This window comes from Chrysochloris asiatica, unplaced genomic scaffold, assembly GCF_000296735.1.
Source record: "Chrysochloris asiatica unplaced genomic scaffold, ChrAsi1.0 scaffold00016, whole genome shotgun sequence".
Taxonomy (NCBI): domain Eukaryota; kingdom Metazoa; phylum Chordata; class Mammalia; order Afrosoricida; family Chrysochloridae; genus Chrysochloris; species Chrysochloris asiatica.
Window position 1 is genome coordinate 3,341,990 of NW_006408534.1, and position 19,670 is coordinate 3,361,659.

The following is a 19,670-nucleotide window of genomic DNA, read 5'->3' on the forward strand; positions in this document are numbered from 1 at the left end:
GGCATCACTGATGGACTCAAGTGTGGCAGCGGTAGTGAGGTTAGCCCAGGATCGGACATTATTTCATTCTGCTGTGCATGGGGTCGCTATGAGTCGGTTCCGACTCGATGGCACCTGACAACAACAACAACAATAGCAAAATGCACACGAACTTATTATTATTGCTTAGAAATCAATCAGAACTAGTACTTGCATTACCAATCTACCCATTGTTACTGAACTGATTTGGACTCATAGCACCCTAGATAGGGTTTCTGAGACTAAATCTTTGTGGAAACAGACAGCCTTATCTTTCTCCCATGGAGTTGCTGATGAGTTTGAACTGCCAGTCTGTGATTAGCAGACCAACATCTAACCCGCAGCACACCAGCTTTCCGTAACACTTAATCAAAAAAAAAAAAAAAAAAATCACTGTCATTAACTGGATTCCAACTCATAACAACCTTGCATAGGGTTTTCAAGGCTATAAATTTTTATGAGAGCAGAAAGCTTCATCATTCTCCCATGGAACAGATGGTGGGTTTGAACTGCCAATCTTGAGCTAGCAGTCCAAGGTTTATCCTACAGCGCCACCAGGGTTGTTTAATATTAGCTCGTGTGTTGTTAAGTGCCAGGTACAGTATTAAGGGGGATTCAAAAAGTTTATGGTAAAATGGAATTAAATGATAATACAATTTTTCCATGAACTTTCTGAAATACATTGCTTTATAAATATTAACTCATTCAATCATCCTAACCATCCAATGGAGTTACTGCTGTTGTTGGTAACTGCTACCAAGTCAGCTTCAACTCATGGTGACCCCACTTACAACAATTTTCAAGCAGGGGTTCCCATATTACCATTTTGCAATGGGGTCTGCAAGTTATGAAGCAAATTCTAATCCTGAAGTCAGCATTCGAGAGGCTGGATCTAATCAGACCTAAAGCTAGAAGAACCCTCAGGCCTCCCAGTTATGTGGCAACAAACCAACCTCTTTTCCTTAAGCTAGAGTTCCTAGGTGGTGCAAACAGTTAATGAACTTGGCTGCTAATCAAAAGGTTGGAAGCTCGTATTCATCCAGAGGTGCCTCTGAACAAAAACCTGATGATCTACTTCTAAAAGATCATCATAGCCTGGAAAACTCTAGAGAGCACAGTTCTACTCTGAAAGACACAGGGTCTCCAAGAGTCAGAGACAACTTGGCAACAATGTTTGATTAACTCACAACCTAACACAATCTCTGAGTACAACCCTGTCCTACCCATATTCTGGGGATGCCAGCTCCACCTCGCCACTGTCCTCCAGTTAGTCCATTTCTTCTCCCACATCTGTAAGCCTTAGCTTCTCAGAGTCTAAATTTCCTTCAGAATACAGACAAACCAAAGCAAATTTCTATGGACCTAACTAAGACTCCTCTTTATCGCCTAATGTACGAGTAGGGGAGGTAGGGAGAAAGAGGTGAAAGACTTACTCACTTATTCATTCAAAAAGATTTACTCAGTAGCTATCATGAGATAAAGGAGCATTGGAAACAAAGCAAATTACTTCCTGGGCTGTTAACAGCATGGTGAGCAGTTCGAATCTACCAGTAACACCATGGGAGAAAGACTGGGCTTTCTGCTCCCGTAAAGATTTACAGCCTTGGAAACACTATGCAGGGTTGCTAAGAGTTGGAACTGACTCCTCGGCACACCACCACCACCACCTGGCAGAAAGGCAATTTTGTTTTTGAAAGTTTATTTTAAAATCATTGACTCTTAAGGTGCATGGTTAAAATGACCAAATACTTAAATTTTCTCTACTCAATGCTTTGTTGTTGTTAGATGCCATCCAATTGGTATCAACTCATAGTGACCCTGTGCACAACAGAACAAAGCACTGCCTGGTCCTGTGCCACTCTTGATGGCACACAACCCGTGCTACCACCACAAGATTAAGAGTCCTGGAGGATATAAACAGTTACCACACTCAATTGAAAATCAAAAGATTGATAGTTTCAGTACACCCAAAGCTTCCAAAAAATAAACCAATGAAAATCCTCTGGAGCAAAGTTCTGCTCTGACACACATGGGTCACCATGAGCAAGAGTCTACTTGAAGGCAACTGTTTTCTTTTTCCCCATGAGATGAGAGAGACCTGTTTTCACCTGTGATAACAGAAAACACCCTTCTTCTTCTTGTTAAATGCCATCGAGCTGGTTCCAACCCACAGCGACTTTATAGGATCTCCAAGGAGTGGCTGGTAAGCTTGAACCTCCGACCTTGCAGTTCAAACCAACCTTGGGGTCCAGCGCATTAACCCACAGTGCCACTAGAAAGCCTCAGATGAGCTCTATCCTTCCTTCAGAAACCGATAGTTTAAAAGCTTTCTAAGCTGTGGTGGCAAGGGGTGGGGACGAGGTCAATTAGAAGCCAGATACGAAAAATAGAAACACTCAGATCTTTCCTACGGTTTCCTGAAAGAGTAATACAAAACCAAAAACTGTCCCTGGAGTTTTACACAGAGTCCCACACACCTCCTGAGCTTCTCCATCCTTACCCTCAGCACTTCCAGATCTGTCTGCAAGACAACCATCAGAGCTGACAGCCTGACTTGTGACAGAAAAGGAGATCCTTGGAAGAATGTCAGCTTCTTGAGAGAGATGTTCTTTATCTTGGTGAGGACAATACCTGGTTATCTGGTTAACGGAAACACTGTTCCATGCCATGAGAGGGGAGGACTTGTAACTTTGTAATCTCAAGTAAGAACTCAAAACCCATTTCCACAAAGAAACATCTCTAGGTTGGCAGCTGGGCTCTAAACGACTGGAAAGCACCACCATTGGCCTCTGGACTGCATTTCCGGAGACGAAAAGGAGCTAGTTCTGGGTTTGAGTCTGCTGTGGGAACTTAGGCTCAGTTTGCCCATCTATACAATGGAAGTGAATATGGTAGCTAATCATGGGCTCCTGGTGGGATGTGCAGAAGCAACCCATGTGGTAGAGTTACCACAGGGCCTGGCGCTGCTACTCATAAAAACATCACAAACAATTTATTGATGGAACACCACTTGTTCCAAAGTAGTGGGGATAGTCCTGCATTCGGATGAAAATAGCTTTGCTGTTCTCTGTTTAAGATATCAATGTTCGCTTAACAAAGTTACAGAAAAATAACTTAATCTAAAGTATGTTACTGATTGTAGTTAATATTTACAAAGCACTTTTTTTTCCCCCAAGGAAGTTTTAAATGTATCGTATGCATTTTTATCAAACTTTAGGGAGAAAAGCAGCTGAATTTTTTTTTAAAAAAAACCTTTTCGGAAAGAAGCAATCAGAACAGAGCAAGGAGAGTAACTTATCTCTTTTTAGCCTGTACGCCCCTCCTCTATAAAATGGGAGGCTGAGAAAACATGACCCATGAAGACCCTTTTATTTATCTAATCTTGACCCCAGAGGTCTCCAAGTCAAGCCCACCACCTGCTGGTACAGTTCAGCTAAAACCTACCAGAGAGAAGAGCTGCTTTTCCCTTTTGAAAGACCACCAGGAAAGGCGATTACACAAGATCACAAGATCAGCGGGCCCTTCAAAGCTATGTTTTTACTAGCTGAGTGATGGGAAATGTCAGAAGAAAAGATGAAAGAAAAACCTTAAATATATTCATTTGAAGAAAAGAGAGAGATACTTTTGACCAAAGTCATGTATAATTTCAGCAATAGAATGAGATGATCGTCAGCAAGAAAGCAGAAATAGTCAGGTGCATATTCAGGTGCACATGCAGAAGGAATACACACTGGTAACCTCTTTGTATTGACATACCTCGGAATCTAAGCTGTGGCGAGCCACCCTGTCAGGACATCACCTTAGACCATGGGAGGTATTTCTTGAAAATGACATCTTTGAAGAGACTTCCTCATGAGATACAATTATTGGCACTGTAGGATAAGCACTGGACTGCTAACCACAAGGTCGGTGGTCCAAACCCACCAGTGATTCTCAGAAACCCTATACAGAGTTGCTGTGAGTTGAAACTGACTTGATGGCCTTTAATAAGAATAGAGAAAGAAGGAAACCAAAGGCTCAGAAGTAGTTTACAGGACAAATAGTCTACATGAACCATGGTCTCATCCACCCTGAGATCAAAGGAACTAGTGATACCTGGCTACCATTATTGACCCTAGTTGAGAGTAGAGGACTCCCAGAGACTGCTGCCCTGAGATGTTCTTTAAACCTTAAACAGAAATTATCCCTTGGATTCACTGTTAGGTAAATAACAGACGTGGGCTGTCAAGTCAGTTCCAACTCATAGCGGCCAAGTATGTTATAGTTGTTAAGTACCACAGAGTCAGTTCCAATTCACAGCGACCCTGAATAGGGATTTCAAGGAGTAGCTAGTGAGTATGAACTACCAACCTTGTAGTTCAAAGCAACCTAGCACCACACCACTGACCATGTATGTTGATGTTAAGTGCCACTGAGTTGGTTCTGACTCATGGCGATACTGCATAGGGTTTCTGAGGAGCGGCTGGTGAGCTTCGGGATTCCAAAAGTTTGAACTCCCAACCTGCGGTTAGCAGTCCAGTGCTTATCCTACAGCACCACACCATGGCTTAATAATTAATGAATATCAGCCATGAGTAATGAGCGCCTTTAAAATTCATCTATATGATCTAACAATGAATGAGCCTTGGGTTTGGGCCCCTATTCTGGAATTACACATTATTTCTTGTACTAGTTTTCGAACAACACTCCTTAATTCCATCACAGTTTCTGTGGGTCAGGAGTCTGGGTGTAGCTTAACTGGGTCCTATGCTTCAGGTTCTTTCTAAACTGCAATCAAGGTGCTAGCCAGGTCTCATCGGAGACAAATGGGGAGGAATCCTCTGCTATGATCAGTCAGGCTACTGGAAAAAAAAGTATTTCCTTTCAGTCACACAACTGAGGGCCTCAACTTCCTGGCTGTTATCAAGAGGTTGCCTCAGGTCCTGTAGGATACCTGTAGTTCCCTGCCATGTGACCCTCTCCTAAGGCAGTTCACAACACAGCAGTCAGCAGAGTCTCTCAGTCTAAACTTCTATGGAAGAGTCCTAGACGGCATAACATAACCACGGGAGTAACATTCTACTACCTCTGCATTATTTTATTACCAAGTCCAAGTGTATGATTTATTGGGGGTTACCCTAGGGTTTGTCTGCACATTCCTAGTGTTATAGTTATCTTGGTCTGTCACTAAACTGTATGCTTCACAAAACGAGGCAGGGAGGGCATTTTTTTTTTTTAACTTGTCTTTTTAGACCATAGCACAATGCCTTCTATATACTAGACGTTTCGTTAAAAAGTTAGTAAACTGAAATGAAAGGCTGAGAAAAAAAATTTTTTTTAAGTAGACCCCTAAGGACATATGCATAGATATGCTTCAACTATAAAAATTTTAGCAGTCATTTAAAAAAAAACTGTTTACCCACCTGACACTAAAAACCCAAAGCCAAATCAGGTGTTATCAAGCTGACTAAGACTTCTGGTGACCACACGTGTGTTAGAGTAAGAACTGTGCTCCAAAGAGTTTTCAATGGCTGATTTCTCAGAAGTACATCATCAGGCCTTTCTTTTGGTAGCAACACTGAAGTTTCTTAAAAATGCTATTTCATTCTGCAAATTTGGTTTTTCTAAAAAATTTAGCACCATTTTCTACGGTTACAGTCTTACCTACGTGATATTTAAACATATGGATGTTTCATTAAAAGTAACATAGAGCATGGGCTCAGAGTCAATGACACAACCACAGAGGAGTGGAGAGCACGGCGGCCAGCCGATAAAAAGAGGGCATACAGACGCAAGAACACCCACACTTGCAGATGATACCCATTTGACCTGGTTTCTATGACTGGATGTACAGAGCTCAACCCGAAGAAGAAAGAAGAGGAAAAAAGCGTCATCTGATACAATTCGATAAACATGACTTACACCTGTGAATGCAGTAGCTCAAAAGAGGAAACAAATTACTGCTGCAAGATCTATTCCCACCCCCCCTCCACACAAAGAGTAGACAGGATGGGCAACCTGGATATTGGCTACCCAAAATGGGGGGGGGGATATAAAGGTAAGAAGTGACTGGCTTACAAGCTTTCAAGAGGGAACCTAGATACAAAGTACGTTGAGGAAGGTAGAGTCTCCAGTGAATAGTATCCAGCCTGTCCAGGAAGGACTAATGAAATACAGCTGGATCTCTTGTAATGCAATAGTGAATAATTGTTATCAGGACTGATTGTGAGGGTTGGAAATCTAAAGGTGGACATTTGTAGCAAGGAGAGGAGTGATTTAACTTTTCAGTCTAGGAGCGGAGGGCCCTGGGACCATCAATGGAGAAGAGCGGAGAGTGGGATCCTACCCAGAGAAGCAGTGAGGCCAGAGATGGAGGCAGAGAAGACAACATGAAGAGATGGAGTGGCTGGGGACTTGGGATCCAGAGAGGGAAAGGGGCTGAGGACTGGGGGGGGGGGGTGCAGGCTTGCAGGGCACACCCTTTGGTTGGGTGAGGATGCATGGACGGGATGGTAACTATGCCAATGAAATGATGTATAACAGAATGTATGTAGAACTCATGTTCTCCCATGTAGACTATCACACAATTCACAATAAAACATTTATTTAATTTTTAAAAAAAGTAACATCCAGATATCCAGAAATGGTTATATGCTGTCATTGTGTGCTGCTGTGAGGCTGGAAGCTATGCCACCAGTTTACTACCTACACTCCAGCAGAGTCACTCATGGTGGACAGGATCCAGCAGAGCTTCCAAATTAAGACAGAATAGGAAAAGAGAGAGGCAGGCTACTTCTGAATGGTTAACCACTGAAAATCTCATGAATGATAGCAAAACACTGTCTGATACAGCGCCAAAAACTACAGATCCCATTAGGTCAGAAGGAACTCAAAATAAAACCTGGGAAGAGCTACCTTCTCAAAACAGAGTAGATCTAGACCTTAAAAAGTGGATGAAGCAAACCTTTTAGGACCTGCATTTGTTAATGGGCACAACTCAAAATGAGAAAAAACAGCTACAAACACCTATTAATAATTATAACATGAATGTATGAAGTATGAATCTGGGAAATTTAGAAATCATCACAAACAAAATAGAATACATACAGATCAGCCTCTTAGGCAATAGTGAACTGAAATGGACAGGTATTGACCATTTTGAATCAGATAACCATATGGTTTACTATACCAGGAATGACAAATTAAAAAGGAATGGTGCCCGGGAGTCATCAAGACAAGAGGTCGGGTCCCCTCCGAGCAAACTCCCTTCCAAGACAGGGACTCAAAGGGAATATACGAGCAGGTATGTGGTCTGGCTGGTGACCATGTTGGTCACCGATAAGGGGAAGAGTGGGAAAAAAACAGCAACGAAGTTGGGATCTGACTCCGACGACATTTAATAGACCCCTGTGAACCCGGGTGAAGACCTGGATGGCCAGCAGTACGGCAAGACCCAGGGACTCCTGGGCCCAGAGGCAGCAACATGGCCATAGAGAAATAGAGTGGAGACTGAAGCATCCAGCTAATATGAAGTGAGGGGAGATACATAAGAACACCCATACTTGCAGACAGTACCCACTTGAGCTGGCTTCAATGGCTGGATGATCAGAAAGCAACTAGAAAAAGAAAGACAGAAGAAAACAGAAAAAGAGTAACCCACTACAATTTGATGAACTTGACCTATACTTATGGATGTAGTGGCGGTGGTTATGTGCCATGGGTCGGTTCCGACTCATAGCGACCCTGTACAGAGTTTCTGGGGCTGTAAATCTTTATGGGAGCCTCATCTTTCTCCTGCAGAGCAGCTGGTAATTTCAAACTGCTGACCTTTCAGTTCTCAGCCCAATTCGTAACCACTACGCTACCAGAGCTCCTTATACTTATGGATGTAGTAGCTCAAAAAAAGGGAACAAATCCTTACAGCAAGGACCACTCCCACCCCCTCCATACACAGAGTTGACAGGGATGGGCAATTTGGACAGTGGCTACCCAAAATGGGGGGTGGGGGGGCTGGAGACTAAGAAGGCAAGAAGTGACTGTCTTACAAGCTTTCAAGAGGGAGCCTAGTTCCAGATGGGGCAGGGGTAGGTAGAACCTCCACTAAATAATTTCCAATCTTTTGGGACAGGGCTGGCAAAAGGAAATGGGGACACGACTCTTATGGTACAATAGTGAATAACTGACATCAGCACTGACTGTGACGGTCAGAAATGTAGAAGTAGATGTTTTTCAACAGAAGGAGGGAAGTGATTGATTTTGCAGCCCAGGAGCAGAGGTCCCTGGGACCATCAAGTGAGAAGAGCGGAGGAGTGCGTGACCCTACCCAGAGAGGCAGTGACGTCAGTGATGGAGACAGAGACAATGACATAGACAGACAGAGCGGCTGGGGACACTGGACTCAGAGGCGGGGGGGACTGTGTGCTGGCGGCCAGGGAAGTGGGCCTTTGAGGTGTACCCTTTGGTTATCTGATGATGCATGGAGGGGATTATAATCATTGCAATGAAACAAAATATGATAGGATGAATGTAAAACTGATGTTCTCCCATGTAAACCCAAAAAATTCACAATAAAAAAAAAAAGAAATGGCATCACATTCACTGTTAAAAAGAACATTACATGATCTATCTTGAAGTACCAATGCTGGCTGTGATAGGATAATGTCCATATGCTTACAAGGAAGACCAGTTAATACTACTATTACTCAAATTTGTGCAACAACCACTATGGCCAATGATGATAAAACTGAAAAATTCTACCATGTTCTTCTTGCTGAAATTGATCAATAATATAATCAACATGAACTGAAAACTACTGGAAGACAGAAGTTGGGAACAAAAAAGAAGGAGCTATAGTTGGAAATTACGGTCTTAGTGATACAAATGATGTTGGAGATTACATGACAGAATTTTGCAAAACCAGTAATTATTCATTGCAAAAACCTTTTTAAACAACATAAATGGTGACTATACATTTGGATCTTACCAGATGGAATACGCAGGTATCAAGTTGACTACATCTGTGGAAATAGAATATAGGGAAGCTCAATTATCATTGGCCAACATTAGGCCAGGGGCAGACAATGAAACAGACCATCAATTGGCCATATGCAAGTTTAGGATAAAGCAGAAGAAAATTAAAACAAGTCCACAAGAGCCATATGTTGAATATATTCTACCTGAATTTAGTGACAATCACAAAACAGATTTGATGTATTAGATATTAATTATCAAAGATCAGAGGAGTTGTGGGATGGCATCAAGAACATCATACATGAAGAAAGCAAACAGTCATTCAAATACAAGAAAGAAAGACAAGACCAAAATGGATATTAGTTTCAACTCTTAAACTTGCTCTTCAGCATAGCAAACCTAAAACAACGGGAAGAAATAATGAAGTAAAATAACTTAACAGTAAATTTTAAACAAGAGATCAAGAAGAAAAATATTATAATGAAATGTTAAAAAGATTTGTAGTTAGAAAATAAAGAGGGAAGAGCACACTCAGCATTTCCCAAGATAAATAAACTGAAGAAAAAATTCAAACCTTGGGTTGCATTATTAACTGATTGTATGGACAAACTATTGACGCAGGAAGTATCAAAATGACTATACAAAGGCATTCAGTTGCATGGATCAAAACAAACCATGGATAACAGTGTTTGTTTTGGGAATTCCAAAATACGTAATTCTATTCATGACATACCTGTATATAAACTAAAAGGCAGTTGTTCAAACAGAACAAGGGTATACTGAACATTTTAAAACCAGGAAAGGTGTGCATCAGGGTTGTATCCTTTCACCATACTTATTCAATCTGAATGCTGAGCAAATAATCTCAGAAGATGGACTGTATCAAGAAGAACGTGGCATCTGGATTGGAGGAAGGCTCATTAACAGCCTACAATATGTAGATGATACAACCTGGATTGCTGGAAGTGAAGAGGACTTTAAATAATGACTGATGAAGAGCAAAGACTACAGTCTTCAGTATAGATTGCATCGCAGTGCGAAGAAAATGAAAATTCTCTCTACCGGACCAATAAATAACATTATGATAGATGGAAAAAGAATGAAGTTACCGAAGACTTCATTTTGCTTGGATCCACAATCAACACTCATAGAAGCAAGAGTCAAGAAATTAAAAGATGCACTACATTAGGCAGATCTGCTGCAAAAGACCCCTTTTAAGTGTTAAAGAGCAAAGAGATCACTTTGGGGATGAAGGTCCACTTGGTCCAAGCATGGTATTTTCAATTGCCTCATGTGTATGTGAAAGTTGGACAATGAATACAGAACACCATAGAAAAATCCATGTGTTTAAATTATGGTGTTGATAATGAATATTAAAAGTACCATGGACTGCCAGAGAATAAACAAATCTGTCTTGGAAGATGTGAATTCAGAATGCTCCTTAGAAGTGAGGCTGGTAAAAACGTCATCTCTCATACTTTGGACATGGGTAAGGAGGGACCAGTTTCTGACATCATGCTTGGTAAAGTTAACGAAAAAAAGCAAGGCCCCCAGGAGATAGATAGATGGATTGGCACAGGGACAGCAAATGGACTCCAACAATTTAGAATGGCTCAGGGCCAGACAGTGTTTTGCTCTGGTCAGTGCTTACTATAGCTATGAGTCGATACCAACTAGGTGGCATGTAACAACAGAGCACTGAGTAGAGAAAATTGAGTATTTGCTCATTTTAACAATGCATAGCTATTACCTTAAGAGCCAATGCTTTAAAAATAGCTTTCAAAAACAAGACTACCTTTCTATCAGGCGAGGACCTCATATTTTTTAAAGACTTCGTTGTTCTTTTACAAGCAGACAAAGTGTCTTTGCATTAATATACTTTGTGGAAAGAAAAGAAAAAAAAAGGATGCAAAATGAGGAAAATGTCTCTATACAAGCAAATCAACTCCTTCTTGGCCTTTGACAATAGGCGATTCCTTTCTTAAAGGCACATGTAATAAAAGTGTGTGTCATTGCTGAAAATTTTAAGTGGGCTGTTTCCAAACATCAGATGCATTCCTCCAGTGACTTCCAAGACTGAGTCAACATGACCCCATGGACTGCAAGCAGCCCTGGCTTGACCCCTCTCCCGCTAAACTTCCTGATCTCCACACAAAGAAGCATGTCCCTGCCAATGCTGAGGGCATGTTCTGGACAAGTTTTACTTTTAAACTATTTTGGAAATCAGAAATGGCACCTGCCTCTGAAATAAAATGTCCCATTCACTCACTGGCTACTTGTATTAATTCTGTAATACAGTACCTATCTCATCACTTCTGGCCTCTGACAGCTTTTATTTCAGCAGGAGCTCTGGCAGCATAGTGGTTACGAATCAGGCTGCTAATCTCAATGTCAGCAGTTCGAAACTACCTGCTGTTCCAAGGGAGAAAGATGAGGCTTTCTGCTCCCATAAAGATTTACAGCCTCAGAAACCCTGTACAGGGTCGCTATGAGTCAGAACCAACTCGACAGCACTTAACAACAAAAACAAAGTACTTTAAGGTTCTCAAACTTAAGGGTGGACCACAAGTTAGGTATTTGCTAAAATTGTTATTAAGTGCCATCGAGTTGGTTCCAACCCATAGCGACCCTGTAAAGAGTTTCCAAGGAGCGACTGGTGAACTTGAACCACTGACCTTGCAATTCAGTACATTAGGCCACAGTGCCACACCAGGACTCCTTGCTAAAATTAGAGCCATGGAATATACCCATTGTTTTGCTGTTGTTAGGTGCCATCAAGTCAGCTCTGACTTACAGAGAGCCTATATAGGGATTCTGAGGTTGTAAATCTTTACAAAAACAGAAAGGCTCATCTTTCTCCTGCAGAGTAGCTAGTGGATTTGAATGCCAACCTTGGGGTTAGCAGATCTCGGGGGGAGGTGGGGGGAGCAGAGCAGGAATGATGTGTATTTGTGAGACCTTCCAAAGGAAGTTCTGATGCAAGGGTTCTGGAACCACACCTTGACAAAGGCAGCCCTGAAGAAATGTGAAGAAATGTGGTTTAAGCCTCCTCCATGGTAAAGTATAAAACAGAACTAGGAAGGTCTAATTGTACAAAACTCCTATTTTAGAAGCATATTCACTGGATGGCAAATGATTTCAGTGAGCATATGATGCAAACTGTGTATTAATATGCACACAGAGAAGTTTACCTAATAAGCAAAGTAAGCACAGGCTTACTTGTGTTTACTTACTAATCTATAGAGGAAATGATTTTGTTAGGCCTGATAGTCACAACAATGACCTAAATTCAATGGAATAATGAATGGTAGCCTCTCTATTCGAAGACTGAGAAAAGTCTCAGAGAAGTTAACTTGAAGTTCCACAGATAATGGCAGAGGCAGAAATTTCCCAACTCCTGAATCAATGTTGTTGTTGTTATTAGGTGCCATCGAGTCGTTACTGACCCACAGCGACCTTAAGCACAGCACAGAACGAAACACTGCCCGATCCTGGGCCCACCTCACTACTGTTGCCACGCTTGAGTCCATCGATGCTGTCATTTGGCCAATCCATCTCATTGGGGATCTTCTTCTTTTCCTCTGACCTTACCAAACATGATATCATTCTCCAGCGACTGCTCCCTCCTGACAATATGTCAGAAGTATGAGAGACTAAGTTTGGCCATCTTGGCCTCAATGGAGCATTCTGGCTGCACTTCTTCCAAAATGGATCTATTGGTTCTTTTGGCAGCCTATGGCACTTGTAGTGAAGGATTTATCGATGTGAGATGATACATTTTTAAAGAGCTTTTACAGTGAGCCATCACCCATTTGTCAGTTTGTTGCACTGAGGTGGCTTTGGTATCACTATGATGCTAGAAGTTCACCGGTATTTCAAACACTAGCAGGGTCACCCATGGTGGACCAGTTTCAGCAGAACTTCCAGATTAAGACAGACAAGGAGGAAAAGCCTGATGACCTGCTTCTGAAAATTGTTGTTGTTATTACACACCACTGAGTTCATTTCAACTCACAGTGAGTCTACAGGGCAGAGTAGAGCTGACCCATAGAGTTCTCTAGGCTGTCATCTTTACGGAAGCAGACTGCAATATCTTTTCCTCAGCAGAGCCACTGGTGAGTTTGAACAACTGATCATTCAGTTAGCAGCTGAGCACTTAACCATTAGCCCTACAGATCACAACAGAATAGTGTCTGATAGACGAGCCCATAGACTGGAAGGCAACAATGGACTCAAGCATGTTGGTAACCATGAAGATGGCATGGACTAGGGCAGGGTTTTGATCTTTCATACATGGGGTTACCATGACTCAGAGTTGATGCAATGGCAACTAAAAGCAACAACAACAAAAGCAATTTTGAAAATGCTAACTGTTAACTATCTGCTTGATAGCATGTTAAAATGCAATACATACAGGTGAAAGGATAGAGATGCTACCTGTTGGTTCAAACTCAACAAAAAACCCATTGCCACCGAGTCAACCCCATAAAACAAAGTAAAACTGTCCCTGAGGGTCTCCCAGGCTGTAAATCTTTACTGAAGCAGACTGCGACCTCTTTCTCCTGCAAAACAGCCACCAATCTGTCGGCTAGTCAAGTGCTTTAACTCCCTTGCTACCAGGATTCCTCTCAATTAAAAGTAACAATACTCAAATGAAGCTCACACAGAGGGCTTCAAAAAGTTCAGGGAAAATGGAATTAAAAGATTATGGAATTTTTCCATGAAATTTTTGAAGCCAGCTCATACAAGACTGAAAGTCAGACTGGAATTGTTTACTAATCCTTTAAGAAATAAAAGCCCTTTTAAGTCTACAAAGACAAAAGGTCCTTACTACTGTATTTTCCTTACTGTATTATGATTTCCTCTGGTAGCTTTTTACTGACTACACCCTGCCTCTGAGTCCACCTTCATTCATTGCCAAAAAGACTCTGACGTTTCCCCTTCAGTCACTGTTTCTCACCTCTGAATAACTGATACCTTTGTGTCACCACCCACATCAATGCCACATCTCAACACCTTCCTCCAGTCTGTCTTCCTATTCACTGACCAAACTCATTCTTCCTTCTGGCTCAGTCGAACTGAGAGCATGTATGCAAACACTAGCCCATCCACCTCCTAATTTACAAAACTTGACATTTCGCAAACTGTTTACTTACATCTATGCCAACACTATTACTCAAATGTGGTGGAGTGAAAAAGCCACAGGGAATAGCAGAGTTGGCCAAGAGCAGTATTTGGGGATCTAAAATTACAGGGAAAATCATACAACATTCATTTTACTTACTCCCAAATCTCTATCAGATGATGTGGAGCAGAAAGATTCTAGAATTGGCCGGGAGAAAGGAAAAGTTGTCTTAAAGTTTGGGCCATGCCAGGGCTGCCTACAGAGAGAAAGCAGGAGGAAATAGAAGAAAGTGGTGAACCCTGAAGGAAGCTGTCACAATACACATGCTCTGCTGGACAAGGAGCAGCACACGAGAAAAGATGGAAAAGAAAAACACAAGGAAATTGTTGCTAAGAGGTAAGAGTAAACAAGGAAATGAGGTAGAGTAATTATACAGTATTGAGAAAACAGTGCCTGGTGTGGCACTGTGGATTAATGCACTGGACTGCAAAGTCAGTTCAATCTACAAGGTAGATGGTTCAAATCCACCAGCTGCTCTTCGGAAACCCAGTACAGGGTCACTATGGGTCAGAACTAAATAGCACTTAACAACAGCAACAACATTTACAACACAGCAAAATTAGAGGTGCCAGTTCAATTCAGCCTGGTTCAACCTGGTTAATATTTATGGGGTAGACCTGCTATGGCAAAGTACTGAGCCTGACCGGAAACCCTGAATAAATATGAAGAAGTAAAGAAATAAACGTGAAGAGATCAACTCCTGCTCTCAGGGAGTTCCACACTGACCAGGGCACCAGCGTCTCTTCTATGTGGTCCAGCCTCATTTAGAGTCAAGGATGAGTAAAATCAGAGTACTGGGGAAATGCAGAAGAGATGCCCAGACAAGGTGCAAATAACAGGGGCGTCCAGGAGGAGGTGATCCTGAGCAACCAGGCACAACCCCTGAGAGCTCACATTTGTGAAGTCTGCTGAGCTGGGGCCTGCTCTCCAAACCTTTTTCATATGTTACTTCATTCAATACCCACCCCAACAATCTCTGAACAATGGTAGGGACCATCATTATCCCTGTTTTGTGAGTGGGGTGACTTAGCCTTGTTCCAGGTCTCACATTTACTTACTTACCCAAGCTCAAGTAATAAGAAGTGTTGACAAAGGTTGACGTAAGGATAAACCAGAAACACAGCTGCCACGAAGCCGTACCAATATGTGGCAGAGAAGAACTGAACGCCATGGAGTTTTCAATGGCTGATTTTTTAGTAGATCACTAGACTTTGAACCATCTACCTTGTGGTTCAAACCAATCTTGCAGTTGAGTGTTATCCTACAGTGCCACAGCAGAACTACAAAAACTCTGACAGAAGCCCCGTATTCTAACTCTCAACTACACTGCCCCTGGGTCAGGGCAAGCCAAAGGGGAGAAAGAGGAGGAAGGCAAGAAAAGCCAAGTAAGAGAAAAGGGAGGGGGAGGCAAAAACAGACAACATTCCTTCTTGCAATCTCACTAAGGTCTAAATGACAATATATGCTCAAAGTCTCCATATCCAATGAACTGTGCCTACATGACATGTTTAATACATTCTAATAAGCAGGGTAAGTTAACAGAAGCATATATGTACATACATATAAATATAGCTTTGATGTATTTTCCATAATATCAAAACAAGCAATTTGTGTTATACCAAATTATATGCTATTTTCTCTTCACAAGGAAGATCGGAAAAATTACTAGCAAAACACACATTTAGAGGGAGATAAAACCATAATCTCACCCTTATCCATAAAGTGCTGTGTTTAATTACCACATCAGACAGCTTTAAAACATGACCTTGATGGGCAGCTATTGGATATATTATTTTCTATATACTTGTGTAAAGTATTTTGTAGTTAAAATAAAATTTTTAAGGGAAAAAACACCCTATTTGTTCCAAAATGTTTAAACCTTTAAAAAAAAGGTCAATTATCTATATGTCATCAAAAAGTTTGCAAATTTTCAACAGTTTAAAGAAAAACTGGATGAAAAAATCCTACACGTAGCAACCTTTGACAATATATGGGTACCTGCTCCAAAACTGAGTTAACACAATGTTTAGAGGGCCCTTGCCTTGAGTTGTTGTTGTTGTTGAGTGCTGTCAAGTCGATTCTGACTCTTAGCAACCCTGTACAGGGTTTCCAAGGAGCAACTGGTGGATTTGAACTGCTGACCCTGAGATTATCTGTCTGGTGCTTATCCTACAGCACCGCACCAGTGCTAATCAAGAAATATACAAATTTTCGGACTGCGTCGGGCTGCAGGAGAAGATGGTGGTCTCCACAGGAGTTAAAGTTCCTCGTAATTTTCGCTTGTTGGAAGAACTTGAAGAAGGACAAAAAGGAGTAGGTGATAGTACGGTTAGCTGGGGCCTTGAAGATGATGAAGATATGACACTTACAAGGTGGACAGGCATGATTACTGGGCCACCAAGGGCAAATTATGAAAACAGAATATATAGCCTGAACGTAGAATGTGGACCTAAATATCCTGAAGCACCTCCATCAGTTAGATTTGTAACAAAAATTAATATGAATGGAATAAATAATTCCAGTGAAATGGTAGATGCACAGAGCATACCAGTATTAGCAAAATGGCAAAATTCCTATAGCATTAAAGTTGTACTTCAGGAGTTAAGACGACTAATGATGATGTCCAAAGAAAATACGAAGGTTCCACAGCCACCAGAAGGACAAACGTACAACAATTAATTTTAGTATATCTCAAACTTGTCTTAAATCAACAACCTTCTACTCATGTTAATGTCTTGATTAAGTATCACAATGCAGAATATCCACACATTAAGTCAAAGAATTCTAGCTGGTAAACTTGACCCAGACGTTTGTAAGAATACGCTTATCTATGTACCCCCCCGACCCCCCGTTATGTTTTCAGGTCACAGAGGAAAAGCGCAGCACTTCTCTTACCCAGGCACTGTCATGTAAGCATAAACCTGGAGTACTCACAATCAATTTCAAGTTTACAGGATGAAAGCTCACTGGAAAAGTGTCAGATTTCTGTGGAAGGATATGTGTTTTGAAAACCATTCTCCAGGAGGAATCATCAAGGGCATGCTTTATTCATCTTGCTTAGTGAAAGAGCTGCAGTTTAAATTGTTTAAAGTAGCAGGTACAATGAATATTATTGCAATTGTGTTAATTTTTGAAGCAGTGTGGGTGCTGACTACTAGTAGTATCAACAATATGTTCAGGATTGTTTTGATACCTGTATTTATAAGAAGAAAAAGGATGGGGGGAGTTGATGAATTTCTGTTAAAAAAGCCGTTTCTGTGTGTTATATGTAACAGACAAGGTAAATATTTGTGTACAGTCTTTGTTTAACCATGCATTTAAGTTTAAGTAATAGCAACTACAAAAAATAGGTGTATGGATATGTGATTTTGAGATGAAAGTTAGTCTTAAAATGTGGAAAGTGAAAAAAAAAAGAAGAAATATACAAATTTTCAACTGGTTAAAGAAATCCTGGATACAAAAATCTACATGTTGCAATCTTTGATAGTATACAAGTATATTTCCAAAACTAAGTTAACCCAATGTTTAGAGGGCCTTGAGAACTTTTGAAATTGGTTAAGTGTTAGTTTTAATATTTAAATTCCTACACAGTGGTCATGAATACTGCCCAGGAATGGTTCCTTCCAGATTACAGTTTCCATGAACTGTAAGTCACCTCCATCAGCATCCCCAGTTGTGTTTGCTAAAAACGCAGATTGTCGGGTCCTATCAAGATTCAAGGTTCCATATTACCTTTTAACAAACTCTTCCAGGGACTCTGTTCCAAATTCACATTTGAAAACCACCAAACCAGAAGCACTTCGAAACATTTTATGGCAAAAGGCATAATTTCTTCTCCTCTAACATCCACTGGTGCAGCCATAGCTCATGAATTAGGGAATAAGCCAAATTAGTCAAAAATCCATCAGCATCTGCCCATCAACCCCCCAGTCAGTGCTGGGAAATTCCATAGTGCTACAGGGTAACCCAGGACTTCTGGTATAGCACTGTAGAATCAGCACTGGACTGCAGACCACAAGGTCAGCAGTTCAAACCTAACAGATGCTCCTTGGAAATGTTATGCTCTGAGTTGGAACTGACTCAACGGCACTTAATAACAACAAAACAACAATAACTCAACACTGAGTGCCCTACCTCGCAAGCCCATATGCTCAGCATCCTCTGGCTCAGGACACGGTAGAGTGCATTCAGGCAGTGAAAACCAATCCACATCAGTTAGGGCTGTCAAAAGAGCTACAACCAAGATCCCCAGAGAGAATGTTACAGCACTAAATCATCCCAGCAATGTAGGGCAGTAGAAAGAACAATCAACAAGATCACACACACGGTCTGAATTGGAAACTGAGCACTCCCCCGATTTGGAAGAGCAGTGGTCCTCAGTGGATTCTGACTCATGGCGGACACTATGTGTGTCACAGTAGACCTGAACTCCACAGAGTTTCCAACGGCTGATTTTACAAAAGTAGCTATCACCAGGCCGTGCTTCCAAGATGTTTCTGGATGGGCTTGAACCTTACACCTTTCAAAGAGCAATTGAGCTCCGAACCATTTTCGTCACCCTACATACAGCTGGCTGCATTTCCCTAATTTGGAAGAATAGAAGACGACCCCTGCTGTCAAGTCAATTCTGACTCACAGTGATCTAATAGGGCAGAATAGAGTTACTGAGGCTACAAATCTTCCAAGAAGCAGTCACACTCATCTTTCTCCTGAGGAGTGGCTGGTAGTTCAAACTGCCAACTTAGGGTTAGTGGCCTCACACCACTCACTCTGCAATCAGGGGTCCATCCCTAAATTTGGAAAGGGGTTAACAAATAACGCCTGTCTCACCTACCCACTGCTCCTCAGAAACCCTATACAAAGGCGCTATGGGTCGGAACCGACTCATTGGCACTTAACACCACCACCTACCAGTGTTTGTGAAGAGCAAGAAAATGTTCTCTATATGCCCTAGGGCACAAATTATACCACCCTGCCCAACCAACAACTCAATGACCGATCTGATCACCTTGTTGTTGTTATTGCTAAGTAACTTCGAGACGGTTCTCATAGCAACCATGTATCAAGTTTCCGAGGAACAACTGGTGGGTTTGAATCCCCAACTTTGTGATCCAGTGCATTATCTTGCAACGCCACACCAGGATCTCAGTCAAGGTTAAAAGAATGGTGGCACAGCCCTAATCTGCTTGAGTTGTCCCATTCGTTGCTATGAATGTCTCTGAAGCAAAATCCGATTTCAGGAAACTTTAATTTACGCTCCCAAATATGTCTGCATATAGGTAGAATAGTCAAGACAACAAACAAAAGGGTCAGAAACAGCAAAATCCTGTGATTGTCAAAAGTCCTTTCAACAAGTAAGGCAAAGTGTAAGTGAGACAGAGAAAAGCTTCAACACAGCAGGCAAAGCCAGAGACCACAAGCTGGGGGAAGGGCTGAAAAAAAAGAAGTCTCAAGTCCTATCGCAACACTGAATTTATGGTTTCTAAATGTTTATTTTAACTAGTGTTGAGAACACATA

General features: G+C 41.5%; 2 protein-coding genes across 3 annotated transcripts in view; one reads left to right on the plus strand and one right to left on the minus strand.

The window, feature by feature from the left end:
• The window catches only part of LTBP1 (latent transforming growth factor beta binding protein 1), a 636,211-nt gene that overhangs the window by 608,189 nt on the left and 8,352 nt on the right, over positions 1-19,670 (minus strand). The window lies entirely within an intron of this gene.
• LOC102829261 (ubiquitin-conjugating enzyme E2 variant 2-like) lies at positions 16,377-17,541 on the plus strand. 2 transcript variants are annotated; one of them, XM_006835151.1, is made up of 2 exons: positions 16,391-16,554; positions 16,681-16,831. In XM_006835151.1, the coding sequence occupies exons 1-2, from the start codon at positions 16,391-16,393 to the stop codon at positions 16,829-16,831; spliced, it is 315 nt and encodes a 104-aa protein (XP_006835214.1). The 2 variants fall into 2 exon arrangements, with proteins under 2 accessions (XP_006835213.1, XP_006835214.1); XM_006835150.1 differs by having other exon boundaries at positions 16,377-17,541.